This window comes from Patiria miniata, unplaced genomic scaffold, assembly GCF_015706575.1.
Source record: "Patiria miniata isolate m_02_andy unplaced genomic scaffold, ASM1570657v1 HiC_scaffold_1, whole genome shotgun sequence".
NCBI classification, from domain to species: domain Eukaryota; kingdom Metazoa; phylum Echinodermata; class Asteroidea; order Valvatida; family Asterinidae; genus Patiria; species Patiria miniata.
Window position 1 is genome coordinate 22,380,606 of NW_024037047.1, and position 20,444 is coordinate 22,401,049.

The window sequence follows — 20,444 nt, forward strand, 5'->3', positions numbered from 1 at the left end:
TGAGTCCAGACTCCAGTCTGTGACTTGAGACTCCAGTCTGTGACTCGAGACTCCAGTCTGTGACTCAAGACTCCAGTCTGTGACTTGAGACTCCAGTCTGTGACTTGAGACTCCTGTCAGTGACTCGAGACTCCAGTCTGTGACTCGAGACTCCATTCTGTGACTCGAGACTCCAGTCTGTGACTCGAGACTCCAGTCTGTGACTCGAGACTCCAGTCTGTGACTCGAGACTCCAGTCTGTGACTCGAGACTCCAGGCTGTGACTCGAGACTCCAGTCTGTGACTCGAGACTCCAGTCTGTGACTCGAGACTCCAGTCTGTGACTCGAAACTCCAGTCTGTGACTCGAGACTCCAGTCTGTGGCTCGAGACTCCAGTCTGTGACTCGAGACTCTATCAGCGAGTCCAGACTCCAGTCTGTGACTTGAGACTCCAGTCTGTGGCTCGAGACTCCAGTCTGTGGCTCGAGACTCCAGTCTGTGACTCGAGACTCTATCAGTGAGTCCAGACTCCAGTCTGTGACTTGAGACTCCAGTCTGTGACTCGAGACTCCAGTCTGTGACTCAAGACTCCAGTCTGTGACTTGAGACTCCAGTCTGTGACTTGAGACTCCAGTCTGTGACTTGAGACTCCAGTCTGTGACTCGAGACTCCAGTCTGTGACTCGAGACTCCAGTCTGTGACTCGAGACTCCAGTCTGTGACTTGAGACTCCAGTCTGTGACTCGAAACTCCAGTCTGTGACTCGAGACTCCAGTCTATGACTCGAGACTCCAGGCTGTGACTCGAGACTCCAGTCTGTGGCTCGAGACTCCAGTCTGTGACTCGAGACTCTTTCAGTGAGTCCAGACTCCAGTCTGTGACTTGAGACTCCAGTCTGTGACTCGAGACTCCAGTCTGTGGCTCGAGACTCCAGTCTGTGACTCGAGACTCTATCAGTGAGTCCAGACTCCAGTATGTGACTTGAGACTCCAGTCTGTGACTTGAGACTCCAGTCTGTGACTCAAGACTCCAGTCTGTGACTCGAGACTCCAGTCTGTCACTCGAGACTCCATCAGTGAGTCCAGACTCCAGTCTGTGACTCGAGACTCCAGGCTGTGACTCGAGACTCCAGTCTGTGGCTCGAGACTCCAGTCTGTGACTCGAGACTCTATCAGTGAGTCCAGACTCCAGTCTGTGACTTGAGACTCCAGTCTGTGACTTGAGACTCCAGTCTGTGACTCGAGACTCCAGTCTGTGACTCGAGACTCCAGTCTGTGACTCGAGACTCCAGTCTGTGACTCGAGACTCCAGTCTGTGACTCGAGACTCCAGGCTGTGACTCGAGACTCCAGTCTGTGACTCGAGACTCCAGTCTGTGACTTGAGACTCCAGTCTGTGACTCGAAACTCCAGTCTGTGACTCGAGACTCCAGTCTGTGACTCGAGACTCCAGTCTGTGACTCGAGACTCCAGTCTGTGACTTGAGACTCCAGTCTGTGACTCGAAACTCCAGTCTGTGACTCGAGACTCCAGTCTGTGACTTGAGACTCCAGGCTGTGACTCGAGACTCCAGTCTGTGACTCGAGACTCCAGTCTGTGACTTGAGACTCCAGTCTGTGACTCGAAACTCCAGTCTGTGACTCGAGACTACAGTCTGTGTCTCAGGTCTGTGACACAAGGAGTGCGTTCGATTACTTCCCCCAGTTTAGTCACGCCTGCTCCTCGCATGATGACAGTGGAGCTAGATAAACGAACGGTTTCGGGTAAAGTTTTTGTGCAAGAGCTGGAAAGTTGAACTTTGACATGACACAGGCTGCACCCGAATCAACTGTCTAGAGCTAGGTCTAGGTCTACGCCCATTGAAAATACGCGGGGGACGTGCTGACAATAGATCTATAGCTCTGGAAGCCCGTTTCGGACACGGCCTGAGTCGCCCGCCGGACGTCATGTTGGCAGCCATGTTTATTGAATGGTCTAATGGGATACTTACCTGAGTAACTGGCTTGGCGAGTCAGTTACTTGGGCCAGGCTCGATTAAGCGCAAGAAGTCACGTGAGCGGTAAATCAAACGCTGTCGCGCTTGCGCGAGTAAGCCCGGGGGAAGTAATGGAATGCACTCAAGATTTCAGTCAGTTACTTGGGTCTTATCAGTCTGGATTGTATCCACGACTGGATTTAAGAAAGACAGTGTGACAGAGCCATTTTTTAACCTCGGCTTCAGATGGACTCTGTCTCAAGCACTACCCTTCACGTCGCACCTTAAACAATCTAAAGACTTACAAACTTGAAGAATGGGTCAATGTCGATGTTTTTTTTTAATCCTCAAGCTAGAATCTGGAGCTGATGCCAACTTGCCAAGATCTCAGAAATGGTCCAAAGTCCTCATTGTGCTTACTGAATTTATTTTTCAAATGAACCACAAAGGGAAAGTAACTGATTTGTTTTTGTCAACCTTGTTTCCAGGGCTTTGGGCTGCACGTGGCAAGCACGGTCTCCGAATGGATCATGGCTATCGCCTTCCTCTTCTATTTCTTCAGCTACATCAAAGATTTCCAGAAGGTCGAGCTGGCCGCTGAGGTCAGGCGGTGTCAAAGGTTACTAAATGTGACCTGTGACCCAAATGCATAATCAGAGAGATTAAGAGCGTTTTACAAAACTCGACTTCATCTCCAGCTGTGGTTTAAGCAGATAGTTGTCCCCTGACTTTTGGCTGACACCAGCTTCAATACAGGTCCATGTTTTTAAATAAAAATATAAAATTGTATAATGTAAAATAAGGTTGAAGAGGGTTTAAATTTGGTTGAAACGTTTCAGACTTCTAAACGACTCCGGAGCCAGCGATGAAGTCTAAGCTGGGGACAAATCCAGAGTTTAAGAAATGGCTGATGTAGATCATACAGGTCAAGGGACCTAAGGTTTAATCATTGCTCCCATGTTTGTGCGAGGATGAAGTTTGCATAAAATTGATGCATTCTCAGAGGTCAAGGTTCATGCATCCTCACATAATGAGTTGGAGATCGCACAGTTTAATCATAACAAACATTCTTTCAAAATTGGAGTGTTCAATTTGAAGACATCGTTATTAATCATGAGGTCACACGGCTTGATCAATCACAAGCAATGGTTAAAACTTATGTTTGAACATAGTTTGAATGCATAATTAATCAGAAGTCAACAAATTGAGTTGTTTGTTTTTTATTGAAATATAAGCTCTTGCTGTAGTTACAAAATGGACATATTGCATGAATTATTTTTGGGTTTAGATGGGGGGGGGGGGGGCAGGCCCGTTGCCAAGGGGCGGGGGGACCTGGTGGGGCCGGGCCCCCCTTGGTGAGCAATTGGCCCCCCCCCCCAACTGCAAAAGCCATACATGTGTACTATGTATTTTTTGTATTTTTTATGGTAGTGGGCCCCCTAGTTGGTACTATACCCCCCCCCCCCTTCCCGCGACGCTCAGGGCTGGCAATGGGCCTGGAGGGGGGGGGGGGTTAGTAGCTGCCAAGAGACAGTTTAGTAGGCATTTGCTGTGATTATCTATGCGATTTTCCTAATATTTTGCGGTCCCAGAGGGGGGTAGATTTGCCACTGCAGCAGATCATAGAGCTAGTACAACAGCATGAATAGGAACAAAGCCTTGATATGTGTTACATATATGGTCGGTCTGAATACTACACATAATTTACGGTCTACATTTGCCATTAATAGTGTTGCACTGCATGCTCCCATGCTCCCAGTCGCTTTACAGATATGATACAATAATTGAAAGGAATATTAACACATACTTTTTCAGATAAAGTTAAAGAGAAAATATGTGGGAGTCAGGGGAAAAGTAGAAACCAATCAAACTGTAGTAAGCAAGTCACTAAAAGCGGAAAATTGGGGGTGTTAAAAAAAACAGAACAAAAATACAATACAAAACAGCACAACAATAAATATAAATATCCAGGGCCTGCGAGGAATATGGAAAATTATGAAATAAACAAAGAAAATAACAGTCCTAATTCTTGTGCTTGTATTTCATGTGATTAAATGTTTACCAGACATTTTGGTAGGTACTCTATCAACCACAAATTATATACATATGAAATTACTCATATTGAAAAGTAAAGTGAGAATGTATATCAAATTAGTATGCAGGCTGCATTAGGCCCCCCAAAAAAAGTCTCCGGTTTCTGGTATGCGCGCGCGTCGCCGTAGCCATGCGCGTCGGCAAAATAAAAAAGTTTTTTTTTCAATGAAAGATGATGTCTCAAAACCACCAAACTCACTGGTTTGACTGGAATTCTGCTGCTGCACAATTTTAACGTGTTTTTAGATGGGGTTATGGTCGAGAATAAGCTTTACGTGGCCTCTCTGGACTCCCATATATTTGCACTAAGTTTAGTCGGGTACCATTTGCAGTCATCAGCACACATTTGAAGCAAAAAAATCAGGTAAAAAAAAAAAAAGCCGCGTCGCCGCACCACTTTTTGGGCAAGCTCCATACCAGAAACCGGATACTTTTTTTTGTTGGCCTTATTGTGTGTCTTAAATTTATTGTTTTAGCTGCACAAAGCAGTACTGTGAATAGTTTTGAAATTTCGATTATATCTTGTAGAATTGGTCCATGTTTTTGACATGTTTGGAGACAAATGATAAAGCCAAAAAAAAATAATAATTCTGCTTCCGGTTTCTCTACCTACCCTATTCTGACAGCCCCTACCCTAATTTTGTTACATGGGAACAATTAGAAAAAAATATCCTTGACTACATGCAGACGCCTCAATATGATAGTACACACGCACAAATTGCCTCCCCCCCAAAAAAAAAATTCCCTACCTACCTACCCTATTTTTGAATGTACACGTAATCGGAAGCAGAACTATTTGGGGTTTTTTTTGGGCCTTGTGTTCCAGAATCAGACTCTTGACACGTGGTTTCTGTATATTGACAAAAATGCTTGTTTTTATTTATATGATCAAAGATAAGAAGAGTGTTCTTTATTCAGATGATTTTAATTTTGTAAAATGTAGGGCCTATAATTAAAATGTCAAAAATTCACTGAAAATGGTAAATAATGTTTAGACTTAACATAGCTTAACCTGATTGATATGAAAAATCGTCCAAGAGATATTTGAAAGTAAAAATGTGGAAGACTGCATATAAAAAGAGAAATAAATTTTTTATTACTTTAATAATTGTGGTGATTTGTACTAATTATAAGTTGTTGGAATAGCCGGGGTCATTATAACCGCTAAGAACAGATAATTGGCATAGAATATCGCCTAGCAAAAACAGGTTACCAACCAACATGCCAATGGGATTTATATTGCTTGTAACTGGTTCCCAGCGAAATATTGCTCACAGTACACAAAATGCTTACTGAGCTATATACTTTCTGCTTTTAATATAGATCAACTGCTTTTGGACCGAGAGCAGTGACGTTAATCTAGATCTGTGCCGGGGATGGGGGACGATCAAAATCCTAAAATTGCCCGGCCGTGGAAATTTGAAAGGGGGGGGGTCTCTTCAGACTTCAGGATATATAATCAATATTTATGCTCGCGCTTACATCAAAACAGCGCATTTTAAATGCTTTTGTATTTTGTTTCTCCACTTTTCAGTGCTATTGGATACACTTTGGTTGTTAAAGATGTTCGACGAATACCTCGAAATCCGCATTTTTTTCTCATCACGGAAAAGTGGGGGGGGGGGGATTCAATAGCCCACCCCCTTTAGTCAAAAAGTGTGTGGGGGCGGGTCTGGGGATTTACCCCATCCTCCCGAGAGTGTTTAGTTCCGACCTGGTTTACCGCACTTTATTGCATTAACATGTGACCATGGACAAACCCAGGCGCGGTTCTACGTGGGGGGGGGGGGGGGGGTGGGCTAGGGGGGCTTTAGCCCCCCCCCCCAAAAAAAAATTGTGTCTAGCCCCCCCCAAAATAAATTTCGTAAAAAGAAATTGCATTAGCAAAAAGAAGGATTGTGATCATGATTGTGATGTACATGTACATGCGAACGGTCTCCCCCTAAAGAAATAGTCGTGACAAGGGTGCATTTGTAGTTAATATAGTGTGAATGATTTTAGGATTTTATTGGCGCTCCCCATTGAAAATATGGCACAATGCTAATCCCCGATTGCGGCAAACTTACTGAACAATAGTGTTCAGGTTATGGCCTTGGCACGGCATCGCCGCGGATCGCAAAAGTACTGTTGTGTGATCATCGAAGCGGCGTATCGATGACGAAACACAAACTCTGTGTTTATTCCCCTATGGTATAACGAAAGTGATTCATCTGGGAAGCCTTCCGTGCAAATATTGGCTTAAACTAAAGCCAACAAGACATTTGTCATGTGATAAATTGTTTAATTGTGTAATGTTCTAACGTTCTTGCTATACATGGTTGCACTGGAAATATAAGCCACGTAGTTCAACGATCTGTACTTATACTAGGATCAGGAATCCAGTCGAAGGACGGACTGACTTTCACCGGGTGATCGCCATGTCTATACCGGGGCTAAGGAGCTTTCCGTACGGCTGCCTGCCGTTGGCGGCCGGTGGTTGCTCGCTGGTTGGTTTAGTGGTTCCGTAAGTTGTGGTCTTTTGATTTTCTTTTTCTTTCAACCATTTTCATATCTGGCTTAATGGTGTATATACACTACAGATGGGGGAGCATTCATCTTGACCATGTTGACAGTACATTCAAGAAAAAGGCATGCATCAGTAGGGGTAGAGTAATTACACTATTCGGATCATGTACATGTACGTACATGTACATGTATATACATGTACGCCATGGAGCTATAAACACAGTTCATGAAGCTACAGCTGCGAAGGTCATATCTGGCACGAAAATTAAATTGAACTTTGTTAGTAGCAAGGTCATTTTGATAGGGGGGGGGTTTAAAAGTTCGTGAAAAGGGCACATCACAAAGCCAAATTATGTAGACCTGGTTTTTTTTCTCGGGACACTTGGCCTCCATAAAATCAAAAAGTGGGTGGGGGCATATGGTGTGGGTACGGTGTGTACATCTTCTAACGGGCCGCTGTTCAAACCGGACGATCATGCATCACACTATCGTATATATCGGGCAATATAGATGGCGCTTTTTCAGGGCGGCACAATTGCCCTGCGACGGATGATCGACGGTCGCCCGAAATTTCAAATGTTAAAAAAAGAGGCACTTTTGTAAAAAACACACACCATATTTACAAATATTGGGGGGGGGGGTAAACGCTGGTGGAAAAGGGCACTTCAATATGTAGAAAAGGGCACTCAAAATATTGTGTGTGTGTGTTGGGGGGGGGGGGGGGGCGGGGGGTAAATACACCCCTCCCCTCCCCCTCCCCCTCCCCCCCCCCCCACCCCAGCCCAGGCTACGCTTCGCCTCTGTAATAAAGAAGTTCGACGACTCCCAAGAAGTGGCATACCGTTTAACAGTTAATTGTATAAATTGTATTTTTCGCCCGGCGGTGACCGCCTGCCGGGTGTTGCCTTTTCCCGATGCTATAACGGGCATTTTTGGTTTCATTATTTCGATAGAAAATGTGATGTACAGTATAGGTTTTTTATTTTCTTGCAGGTACATTATTGCAGTGCGTTTGGGCCATGTTTACCCGATTTTGCCGTTTATTAGGTAAGGTTCATAATCATAATGCATCCCCCTTTTTTTTTTTTTTTTTTTTTAAATATCATCTACAATCTCAAGAACGGTGGCCTTTGCCCCTTATAGTTCCATTTTTCTTTCCAAAATGTGCAAAACAGGTTGAGTAGACCATTTTGCAATGTGTGCATTTTCCCCGTCGATCGAACCAACAATAATTTGCTCAACTAATATGTAATCACTCACTTGAAGCTCGTGCAGTCAGATCCGGCATGGCCGTGGAGGTGACACTTTTCACCCCGGTAACGCAGGTGATCACATGCCATTAAGTTAATTACTGGCGTTGGCCCTATAGGCCTTATTGACGAGTTTGACATTTTTGGCGAGTTCCCTGAACGTATTTCATTTAAAGGGAAGATACAACATTTGAAAACATAAAAAAAAACCGGAATGATCAAATTATCACGAAATATCTTACTTGATTGTTAGGGAATGACAGTCGATCCTGTAAAATTGTGGCTCCTGGTGTGCTGCCATTTCAAGAAAAACTGTATTTTTCCACCGCTGGTCGGCCGACCAGCTTTGGAGAAAACTGTTTTTTTTTCTTTTCAAAAAGTGTTCTTAGTTTTCTTAGGCCCCCCCAAAAAGTCTCCGGTTTCTGGTATGCGCGCGCGTCGCCGTAGCCATGCGCGTCGGCAAAATGAAAAAGTTTTTTTTTTCATGAAAGATGATGTCCCAAAACCGCCAAACTCACTGGTTTGACTGGAATCCTGCTGCTGCACAATTTTAACGTGTTTTTAGATTTGGTTATGGTCGAGAATAAGCTTTGTGTGGCCTCTCTGGACTCCCATATATTTGCACTAAGTTTAGTCGGGCACTATTTGCAGTCATCAGCACACATTTGAAGCAAAAAAGTCAGGTAAAAAAAAAAAAAAGCCGCGTCGCCGCATCACTTTTTGGGCAAGCTCCATACCAGAAACCGGAGACTTTTTTTTTTGGCCTTATGTAGTTCGTCTGCATTTTCTTTGCAATTGATTACACACCTGTGAAGACTACAAGCCTGCTAGACTGATTCTCTGATCGTACATTCCCCAAAGTCTATAAATTGCTCCGTTTCATCTTAAGTGGGGTCTGGGAACCAGACTACAAGAATATGATTGGTTTTCTTGGTTTTTCCAGCATCTACGAACTCAAAACGTGAAACAAGTCAGTGTAACAATATTTGCTATAATCCTCCAAATCCATTTATTTCTGAAAATTGCAGCAAAAAGCAAATGCTGTACATTCCCTTTAAGTGTTAACTGTTCAATGGGATGGCGCCAGACTATTTATGCAGGCACAGAGCATCCTTATTTTACTGTCCTTTTTTATCTGGCTTTAAACATTATGGAATTTTGAATTACAATTTTAACATTATTCTTTGAAGCAGACTGAAATAAATTTGGAATTAACTGGCTTTCATTTCTCTTCGCAATTTCCAAAAATTAAGATTTTACCTCGCTTTCAATTCAATATGGCCGACTCGTGAATACTGAGGCCCATGGATCCTTAGCTTATGGCCCAATAAACGCCCAGTGACTTCTTCCCCGCCGGTGTTTCCCGCCGGATCGATGACAGTGGGTTGAAACAGTAAGTCTGGCGGAGGCAGCGGCAGGGCCAGCTAGAATCCACTGGCTTGCGAACACGACGCTGATATTGGTTGTAAGGACGATGCGGGGGTTGTGGGTGAGTATGTAAACACCGGCAATCGTGGACGTAGGACCGTAAGAATCGGGGCGCAAACAATACGTCCACGATTGACCGAACGTCCACGATCTCAAATCGTGTACAAAACCAATGAGAGCTGTCGCTAAAAAGTTAGGGTACAAACAAAGGAAAGAGGATTAGGGACAACGGGGCGTCCACGATTGCCGGCATTTACACACGTGTGTGCTTTGGCGGGTGTTTATTTCAGATGAAGATGGCTTGCCCATTTAAGATGTGGGTGTCTTTCTATCACCTCCGGGGTGTATGGTCTTCAACAATACATTTTTTTTGTATTTCAGCGATACAGGCGCACTCCATCCCGAAAACTGCGTATTTGGCCAGATGCTGAACCTGACCAGTTTCTTTCGTAAGTTACCTTATGACTTAAACAGCTCAATTTGATTCCTGTTACCATGCGTTCGCAGACCTTATGGGCGTTAAATTTGGTTCCCGTTGAAAATGTGTTCGTAGACCACTACAGATTTGACTTTACAGTCTCAATGTTCTACCGTCACAGATGCCATCATGATCATCATATTGGACCACAGCTTCGCATGTTCTGCACGAATCTTCCGTGCACACTCTGCATGGTGACTTTGGGTTGATAAAAGTTTCGGAACGATTTACCGTCTTACAATATCTAGCGATAGCTGCCTAGGCTTATATATATTTTTCACGTTGTTACTCGCGTAATGTTCCTTTCTCCATGCGTTATGAACGTCAGAACGTGCTACATCTCTGTTGTTTACCAATGGAATTAAACACAATTTTCAGATCATGTACGTAAACAAGGCATGACACATTTTATGGAGCGAGGTTCATCGGCTTTGTGCAAGAGGTTGTTTTTTTAAAGTCATATACCATGTTAATTAATTGGCATCCTCCAATTTCGATACAGCGCTGGAGACAGTGGCGGAAGGCGCGTGCTGCTGCCGCGAGTTTGAAGGAAAGCAGGATTACCCTAACGTCATGGCACACCTCCTCGATCGTTTGGCGCGACGCACGATCAAGGAGGTGTGCAATGACATCGGGGGTGATCCTGCATTCTTTCAGAAGTTTTCAGGCGCAGCACGTACGCGCCTTCCGCCACGTGCACCGTCTCCAGCGCTATGTCGACATTCTCAAAGCCTGTTTCGTATGGCGTTTGAATCTCACCCTCTTGCACAAATAAGCTTATGAAATTGAAACATGATCTGAAATGTTGATTTAATTGAATAAACAACATAGTTATTTATTGAGGAATGCAGGACATGGTTTTATTTGACACATAGTAGCATGCAACAAGGTCTGATTAATTTACGACATAGCACTACTTGGGGACATACTGCACTTCTTATATCTAGTTTAGAGAAGAAAATCATCTCAGTGAGCCTATTTCTTTGTGGCACGGGCCTGTACTATGTGCCCTTATAGTTGCTTGTCCCCAGGGATACGGACGAGCTATAATGCCATCATCAGTTTGATATAACTATCCGTTGCTGGGAGTGAGGTTGAGTCCCCTTTTCCTCCACGGATGCTCACCGAGACTTACGCCCCCTAATGCTTATCAGGTATTATTTTTTCATCCTTGCAACAGTTGTCTTCATAGTGTACATCCGGCATAAGCAAGTGACCCAGGAGGGACCCACTGAATTACTGGAATTCAACAAAGCGTCCACATTACTGGGCTACACGGCCGCGCTTTTCATTAGTTTAGTGGGCAATGTACAGATCGACGTGGTGAGTATTTATTTTGCCATGGCCTTTCTTAGCCACCGTTTTCTGCAGTGCGGCGTGCCCATTGATCGCGCTGTACACTTAAAGCCCTTTCAGAAATTAATGCGCCTGTACAAAACACTTGGACGAAGGTATGGCATCGCCGCGTCTCGTTCTATATCTGTGAATGTGAAGGTTACCTGACTGACAATCAATTACATGTAAAGACGTCAGGGGACCTTTACGTAAGAGAACCATGAGCCGGAAATGAAATTCTCTGAAAAAGAAGAATTTAATTAAACACGGCTTGACTAAATATAAACAAAATCACATAAAAGAGACGTTTCTTCAATGGGGTTCTATCGTACGGCATCAAAACACACACGACCGTTAAAATAAAGCCAAACAGATCACGTGATATATTATCTCAATCATATTGTGCACGCATGCGTATTATGGTACTTGACTATACCTGCCTGTAGAAGAAGAAGAAGAAGAAACAAGCAGGGGCGGCGGAACGCTTTTCAAACTGGGGGGCAACACTTGCTCAGAAAAAGGGGCACCTTCCGTCAGTGTGAAAGTGGAGGAAAAGAATATGGTCCCGTTCATTTCGCTATAAACCTATATGACAAGGAACAAATTATGAATACGTTGTTCATTTTGCTCTTTGTGTTTCTTTTACCTAGTTATGTAAAGAGACCTTTCTTTTATCGCTAGAGGGGCACCGTTGCTTTTGATGGCCAGTTCAGTGACCATTTTATTCGCGTGAAGAGCACTATTATTTTTAGGGGCCAGTTTTCAATCTTGAGAGGGGCACAATAATCGATCGTACCACCGTCTGACCTATCTGAATTTTTGACGAATTTGGGTTATTAGCATATTCTACCTATGCCTAATAAATTCTTTATTTTCTGAAAATTTCAAATTCATAAGTGGCCTAATTAGCTAATTAAGCTGATTCAGCTAATTAAACATGTTGACCTATCTCTACAAAATGCGAAATTATCATTTCACAAACTGGCACATCGAGATAGGTCACTTCGTGAACTGAAACGCGTAAACAATGCTGTCATGTTTTTACGAAGTGACTTATAGAGTATGGAACCTGGACTTTGTGTGGTACCTATCACTTTCATTTGGAATTTTACTAGGGACCAGTCTTTAGCGTTGTCAGAAACAATGGCGGCGTACACGTGTCGTTCTGGTGGCTGAACGAAAGTAAGTTTCATACATATATACAAAAACACATTTACAAGGAATTCGTTCAAGAATTAATAAAAAGTCAAAGAGTTAAAAAATATATTCAACGAGTTTCTATGCATCCCGTATGGGAATTCATTTTCTAACGTCCTTCAGCTGTTGCAGTGTTTTACGTTGTAAGAACTTATCAATCTCTAATAACAATAAGATTAAAGAAACACTGGGTCCTAGAACAGCCCAATTGGGCTACAAAACGCGCTTTAAACGAAATGATGTTATTCTGAAAGAACATTTAAAAGTAGGATATAAACATCCACACAACTATCCTTTCAAAACGTTTTTGTGTTATTTCTGTATTAAACGAATTTCGGGGTCCACTTTTGCGACCCCAAAAATTCGAGCTGTTTTGATGCTAGTTGTGATTTCAACCGTAAAGTGTTCGCCTTTTGCGGACGTGTAAGAAACCATATTTCTCGAAATGACAAAAACTGAAATACAATGTAGGTCAGATCGTGGTACGATCGACGAATTGTAATGTTGCGAGCGGGGCACTCATTGTGCTGTCGAGGGGCATGTCCCATCTCGATAAGTTATCGCGAGAGAAGCACTATCGTTTTTGATGGCCAATTTTCCATCTTGAGAGGGGCACAATTTTATTTTGCGAGAGAGGTATTTGTGCTTTCGTGGGGTAGTTTTCCATCTGGAGAAGGTGCACAATCATGTTAATGCGAGAGGGTTAGCCTACTTGTGTTTTTGAGGGGCAGTTTTATTTGTAGCGGGATATGCTTTCACACGTGTGCTTTTGAGGGGCAGTTTTGTTTTCATCTCAAAGGGGCACATCAATTTTTATTGGCCTGGGAAAATCGGGGTGGGGGGGGGGGGAATTGCCCCACCAGTTCCCCCCTCCGGTTCCGCCACCCCTGGAAAAAAGCTCGAATTGATCTCGGAAGTTGCGGCCCAACTGTAGCCCTACCGTATCCTATAGTGTTAGTCATGTGCATGTTATAAAAGTCCGTTCTTATATAATGCACAACTATACTCACGTACGTGGTCGTGACTGTCAATTGAAAAGTTTTCCCATTATTTTGTTGAACGTCAGTTGGGGCATGGAGCGTTTTTTAAAGCATGTGGAATACCCAATTCGTGTGCAGTACAGTGCTAGCCCCAATGCGAAATGAGTCTGATCTCGTGACCCAATCCACGAAATTGGTAGCTGGTCAGTGGAGACCAGAAGCAAGTGTTGTTGCGAGGGCCTAAGGGACAAGGTGATTGATTGCCAAAAAAAGCATGTTCTGGCATGTGTTACTAACCAACCAACCAATGAACCAAGGGAAAGACAGGATGATTTTCTTGAGCTGCTTTCCGCCGCTAAAAATCACATCGGTCACCTTTCTGGTTTTATTTCATCCCTTTTTGCAGAATTCCCAACATGCCATCGAGACGGAAGTTCACCTGTTTAGCGCATTTATGGCTTTCGGTGGTGGCTTGCTGTTCAGCTTGACACAGAGCTGGATAACCTACAAGCTGGCCGACGATTTCTGGTCTTATAGCATGGCTGCTCTTCGCTTCACTTTGACATTCGCGGGTGTTGTCTTCAGCGTCACTCGTATCCTTTGATAGGCCTACTTAATTGTTGGTGCAGACCATTGAAGTGCTATGACGGATTCTAACAATGATAAATAATCCCACATAAAGAAACAAATACTCGGAACTCTCCCAGGTGTTCAAGATACACATCAAATAGGCCTGAGACGTAATGACGTCACGCTTTGTTTACATGTGCGCTTTTCTATGTAGTATAGACGGTCCCCACTTTATATGGCGTCCCGACTTCGCTCACATAGGAAAGCGCATATGTAAAAAAAGTCATTACGTCATTACGTCTCATGTCTAATAAAGCTTGCTTTTATAGTGTTCTTCTTTTCAATCCAAAGATGATCACCCCTATAGAGTAAGTTTTTTTCAACCCAAATAGCTCATCAATATTTTGAAGAAAAGAAAACACGATCCTGAAATTGGCGAAACTCCTTTGCAAAATAGAGCAATAGATCCAATTTTATCCCAAACTTTTCAGAGGTACAGATTAAAAGAGAGGTTCAGAGGAGTTCAGTGTTGTTGTTTTGGGGGTTCTTTTAAAAACATTTATACCGAAGGCTTGCTGGCCGGTTGGTAAATAATAACAATTAAAGTGTTCAAGTTCTCTGTGTGGCATTGTCCTTGACTATTTTTGTTGCCTTTTGTCAGTTCTTGAATTTCGAGAACTAGCCAATGCGGAATTTAATGGAACATACGCCCAAACGCTGCACTGGAACCCACACGACGGGGTAGGTATATCGAAAAGTCATGTCGTGAAGAATGAAAAGCTTGCAGAACAGAAAACTTACCTGTTTTGTTGTTGGGGTTTTTTTTTACGGTGAAGGCCTAGCTATCTCGGTTCCTGTCAACTTTTGAAGGTGTTTGCAGAGTTTATGTGACGTAGCCCTACTGAAGTACAAGTTATAGCTCAATTCAGCGGCCATTTTGAGCTGAACTTTAAGTCACATTCACGGCATGCCCAACACAAGGAATTACGTATAGTCAAAATGACGTTTGTCACGTAGTCGTCCACGTAAATGTGGAAAGTGCCACCCAGCGCAGCATTAGCTAAAACTGTTTTTGGATTTCATTTTTGGCCTTCTCTAATACCTCGACTTATAGTTCAGTCGGAAAAGGGGGGTATCGTGCACCCTCGGAAATCAATTTCTAATCAACGTTTTTAGGTCAGAAAAAATGCGTAGAAAACGATTTGCTATGTTAAAAAATTCAAAAAATGTCCCACGTATTGTTTTTATGCAAATTAGTGCCGCCATTACCGAAAAATCTATTTGTAACTATATCTCAGCGAATATTGCAGATAACTGAACGAACTAGGTGTCTAAACCCATGTTTTCAAGGTCAGAGATCACAATAAAACTATTCTGGAAGTGACCACATGTGTCTGTGGCATAGTAATATGCAAATTAGTGCCGCAAATACCGGAAAGTCATGTTTTTGGCATATCTCGGCCAATATAGCACATAACTACACCAGTAAGGTGTCTAAACCCATGTTATGAGGGTCAAGTATCATTAGAAGACCATTCACCAAATAACTATGTGTGTCTTTGGCATGAAAATATGTAAATTATAAAGTGTCGGTTTATCAGATATTTGATATTTAGCCAATATCTCGGTCAATATTGTGCATAACTACACAAGTAAGGTGTCTAAACCCATGTTTTGAGGGTCAGGTATCATTAGAAGACCATTCACGAAGTAACTATGTGTGTCCTTGGCAGGTAAATATGTAAATTTTTAAGTGTCGATTTATCAGAAATTTGATTTTTAGCCAATATCTCGGCCAATATTGCAGCTAATGTTGACAGAAGGGTTTCTGATAAGCAATAATGATCAAAGTTTATTTTAAGCCATCATATTCAAAATAAACTGTAATATTGGCTGAAATTGAATATAATTTGGCTGAAAATCATTTTTTTGATAAACCGGCAATTTAGAATTTACATATTTTCATGCCAAAGACACACATAGTTACTTCGTGAATGGTCTTCTAATGATACCTGACCCTCAAAACATGGGTTTAGACACCTTACTTGTGTAGTTATGTGCAATATTGGCCGAGATATTGGCTAAAAATCAAATATCTGATAAACCGACACTTCATAATTTACATATTTTCATGCCAAAGACACACATAGTTATTTCGTGAATGGTCTTCTAATGATACTTGACCCTCAAAACATGGGTTTAGACACCATACTGGTGTAGTTATGTGCTATATTGGCCGAGATATGCCAAAAACATGATTTTCCGGTGTTAGCAGCACTAATTTGCATATTTCTATGCCACAGACACATGTGGTCACTTCCAGAATAGTTTTATTGTGATCTCTGACCTAGAAAACATGGGTTTAGACACCTAGTTCGTTCAGTTATCTGCAATATTGGCTGAGATATAATTAAAAATAGATTTTTCGGTAATGGCGGCACTAATTTGCATAAAAACAATACGTGGGACATTTTTTGAATTTTTTAACATAGCAAATCGTATTCTACGCATTTTTTCTGACCTAGAAACGTTGATTAGAAATTGATTTCCGAGGGTGCACGATACCCCCCTTTTCCGACTAAACTATTTATAGATCTCTGATTCTGGATATACCGGCTCAATACGAGTCTTACTATGCATTAATTGCTGAAAGACCTGGTTCTCAGGCCAGACTGAGCTGAAGTAGGGGACGCCCAGTTGTGAGAAACGGCCTAAATTGTGTTTTTCTTTTATCAACCTCGATCGTAGGGCTATGTGAACCACGTCTACAGCTCGGTATCTGAATATATGATGGGCTTCGTATTGACTGCATTGATCCTGTCGTTGTACAAGGAGTTCAGCGCCATCAAACCACCGACTGGAGACAAGACTAACCCGGTGGCAAAGGTCGCCGCGAAGGGTGACATTGAGATTGCACGTGATTCCCTGGTGTCTGTTCTATAGTGGAGCTTTAGTACATTCTTGCTTTTATGTTTGTTTGTTTATTTGTTTGTTTTTTTACAACAATGGATGGTGCTGTTTCAGCCTCAGGTGTGACACTTGTCATGATTTTCCGGATTAAATACTGTTTCGTTCATGATTTTGCCTGATTTCAGGATTTTTTTTATTGGGATTTTTTCCGATTTCAGGGTTGAAGAATCCATTTTGTAATGTGGATTTCCTGAGGATTTAGCGTAAAAGTGTTTTTACCTGTATGATAAGTATAAAAGATTATAGCACAAACGAAATTTGTATTGGGTATAAGGTGTGTCTTTGGACAAATTACAACCATTATACCATGATGGATCCCACGTTGCAATGGGGCGGGGCCCGCGGGGACCCTCAAACGCTTTGCCGGTTATTTCGTGGTTTTGCATTTTCCCAAATCCTACCCATGGAAGTGTCATAGGTTTTACTCAGTATTAACAACATTATTATGACTTTAATAATATTCAGTACTACATCATTTAAGTGTTATACGGTTTGTCTTCTTGTGATGTCGACATTGTATAACTATTGAGTATACGTATATATTTGACTTTTGTCTTTTGCTTGGACTTACCAGGTTTGGTCAGTTATGATTAAATCTTATAGTGGGCGCACGCGCACACAGGGTAATGCCGATCACAACTCCTCCAGTGAATGTATAACCACGCAAAGATAAATATATTTTGTTGATAATGGATGGAATTTTAACAATAATAATAATATGGTTAATATTGCTTCCTGTGTGTAAAAAGGTGTTTATACTTCTTTCGGTTCTGCCATGTGGCTTCGTTATTGGAGGTATTTGCGCCAAATTGGTTTGTGAGGCTGTTATTATGGTTACCATAGAACCGTTGCAGTGACAGTTTAGCGTGCTATACTTGTGTAAAAAGCAGATTTAACTTGTTCGGTGCAGGCTGTGAGAAGACACTCATGGACTTAAATGTGGACCTTTTCACTAATAAATTCATAATTATGCACGCATGCGCATCAATGAGGCTGTGAAGAAGAACAAAAGACAGCCACGGTCATGGGCGTCGCCAGGATTATTTCCGGGGGGGGGGGCAAAGCAAATTTTCCCCAAAATTCCATACATTTTTCATATTCTCAATTTATCATTTTTCCAAGTGTGAGCAGGGGAGCATTCATCCCCCCCCCCCCGCATCAAATTAACAGCAATATGGCTTTGCACCTCTTTTTCCTTTTTTGTTTGTTTTGTTTTGTTCCCCCTTTTTTTCGTTTTCCCGGGGGGGGGTGCTCGGTGGTGAAGTCAGGCGCGATTCAGCACCGCGATTCGGGCCGAAATTTGGTGGACGGGTATCCCGAAGCACGGTTATAGTTTTTGACTGACTTTGCTCGCCTCGTGCGCACGGGACGAAAGCAATTGTTAAGTTTTTATTATATACCTTAAAAACCCACATAGGCCAGAAAGTAATGCCTTTGACGTTTTCAGGGGCTTTTCAATAAAAAAAAATAGAGCGCGACAAATCCTGGAGAAATTGAGAGAAAATGACCCGAGTATTTGGCCCCCTGTACATTTTCAATGGACCGCTTTCGCCTCTTGCCGCCGAGCCCATTTATGCGCATGCGCGCATAATTATGGAATAGCAAATGCTCCGTGAATATTGCAAGTACCCTCGCAACGGTGACAGAGAGACTCTCTGCCCATGCGCAGTACGCCAATAGGTTTCTGCACACGTTCAGATGAAATATACTAGGGATCGATCAACCATTTTGAAATGGTGCGGGAGACATATTATGTGTCGCCCACGGGATTATTATTTCGCGTTGCTACTCCATCGGGCACACTATTGGCAATGTTTACATTTCACATCGAAAATAGATAAATTATCACACAAAAATGGTGTTTTAAAGAGGTTGTGGAATGCTCAAAAACATTTCCGTCATTTTTTTAGGTATATGTAGCCTAAGGTGCGATGAAATAAAAACGACTATTGTGTCTGTCATGAAATGAGTACAAAAGGTACTATTGAGAGCTGTTTTTCAAGTCATGTCATGCCTGTTTCAGCCCGAACGTGCAATTTGTGTAAAAGTCGTCGTTGCGGGCAGCAAACAAAACACAGTAAATCGTGACGTAATAAACAGGACTCCCGATGCAGAGTAGCATAAACGAGTCCTGTTTATTACGTCACGATTTACTGTGTTTTGTTTGCTGCCCGCAACGACGACTTTTACGCAAATTGCGCGTTCGGGTCGAAACAGGACCTGAAAAATAGCTCTCAAAAGTACCCTTTGTACTCATTTCATGACAGAAACAATAGTCGTTTTTATTTCATCACACCTTAGGCTACATATACCCAAAAAATGACGGAAATGTCTTCGAGCATTCCACAACCTCTTTAATAGGTCACTTTTCCCTATCCGAATACGTATCCCGTACGTGTACCATTATTTGGTAATGGTCCTAATTAAAATAACGCCTGTTTGTTGAGCGCAGCCATCTAATTCATGCTCCGATTCCACAGATTCGACTGCCATATCCCTTTGGGATCGGATTACTGCAAGCCAATAAGCCTCTGTACTGATGACGTCACACTTTGTTTACATGTGCACTTTCCTATAGAGCCAGTGGGGGCCCATGGTTCACTGAGCACCATAGGAAAGCACACACACGTAAACAAAGGTGACGTCATCAGTGCAGAGGCTTATTATCATTGTTACTTTAGGTTTGGCAGGCTATACGTACCTTAATACGCATGCGTGAAACCGTCGTGCGCCCGGCAAAAGCGGGGCATTATGTGCCTATGCCCTTTATATGCAATAGCGCAAATGACCAAAATGTTCCCATCAAAAGGGCCGGCATATGCAGAAAACTGCCTCTATTTTAATGAAATTTAAACATTTTCATCAGAAATTAATACAAGTTGTTCCAAAATTCATGATTCATACGTGTGACAAATTTCAAATTCGCACGATCATTTTGCGTGTGGGAGAACATTGGATACATAATGCGCACGGGGTGGTTAATGGAACCTTTTGATGCAATTTTCTTGAAAATGATTTTTTGCGTCAGAACGCCCATATGCCCTTCTCTGCAGGGCACCCGACGAAACATATACCACGTGAATGAATGGATATGTCGATCGAGGGAGGCTAATGGCTAAAATTCCACGGCGGTAACCGTGGCATCACTGGGCCTGCTACTTCAGACGTTATAGGTACGTCTGGGTCCAAATGCTGCAGGTATTGGGTTAGAAATTCTTAAATTGTGTTTGATCAAGTCGTACTGGTCGATGAAATAAACTTAGCTTTACCCCCTGATTCATGGCTCCTCTGAGGGATTTTTTTAAAGGGAAATTATGGTCATTGACTGAACGCATTTTGTCATTGACCATACTTTGTTGCAGAAAAAAAAATATGCATATGGGCATGCACACTATCAATCACGAAGGCCCCCTTGAATGGCGAAAGCATTGTGCTAGCTATTGTTCAGGTAATCCATAACAGGGCAGTTGCTTTGTCACTGGTCCCATGGAGGTTGGCTAGATTCGTCTATTGAACGATATTCAATTTAGTATGCAGCCATGCACTAAGGCACATAATTAATTAATGTACCCAAGACCGACCTCGTCCCCAGTGCTTACTTTATTTCCAACCTCGTTTCCAATAGATAGAGCAGGTAGTGGTGGGCGCGTACTGCTCGACATCCTGGGACGAGGTTGACCCAAGA

The 20,444-nt window shown here is 42.6% G+C and overlaps 2 protein-coding genes across 7 annotated transcripts in view; both read left to right on the plus strand.

Moving 5' to 3' along the window:
- Positions 1 to 3,220, plus strand: part of LOC119725637 (DNA damage-regulated autophagy modulator protein 2-like) — a 29,741-nt gene extending 26,521 nt beyond the window's left edge. For all 6 annotated transcript variants that reach the window (XM_038197161.1, XM_038197169.1, XM_038197144.1 and 3 more), the window contains one exon: positions 2,441 to 3,220. In XM_038197161.1, the coding sequence (XP_038053089.1) occupies positions 2,441 to 2,605 (165 nt within the window). In that variant the 3' untranslated portion in view covers positions 2,606 to 3,220. The remainder of the gene's footprint in view (positions 1 to 2,440) is intronic.
- A 2,943-nt stretch (positions 3,221 to 6,163) lies between these two features.
- On the plus strand, positions 6,164 to 17,208 carry LOC119725690 (DNA damage-regulated autophagy modulator protein 2-like). Its single transcript, XM_038197219.1, has 7 exons — positions 6,164 to 6,549; positions 7,545 to 7,598; positions 9,611 to 9,678; positions 10,888 to 11,030; positions 13,626 to 13,812; positions 14,451 to 14,530; positions 16,538 to 17,208. The coding sequence occupies exons 1-7, from the start codon at positions 6,464 to 6,466 to the stop codon at positions 16,730 to 16,732; spliced, it is 813 nt and encodes a 270-aa protein (XP_038053147.1). The 5' UTR covers positions 6,164 to 6,463; the 3' UTR covers positions 16,733 to 17,208.
- The last annotated feature ends 3,236 nt before the right edge of the window (positions 17,209 to 20,444 follow it).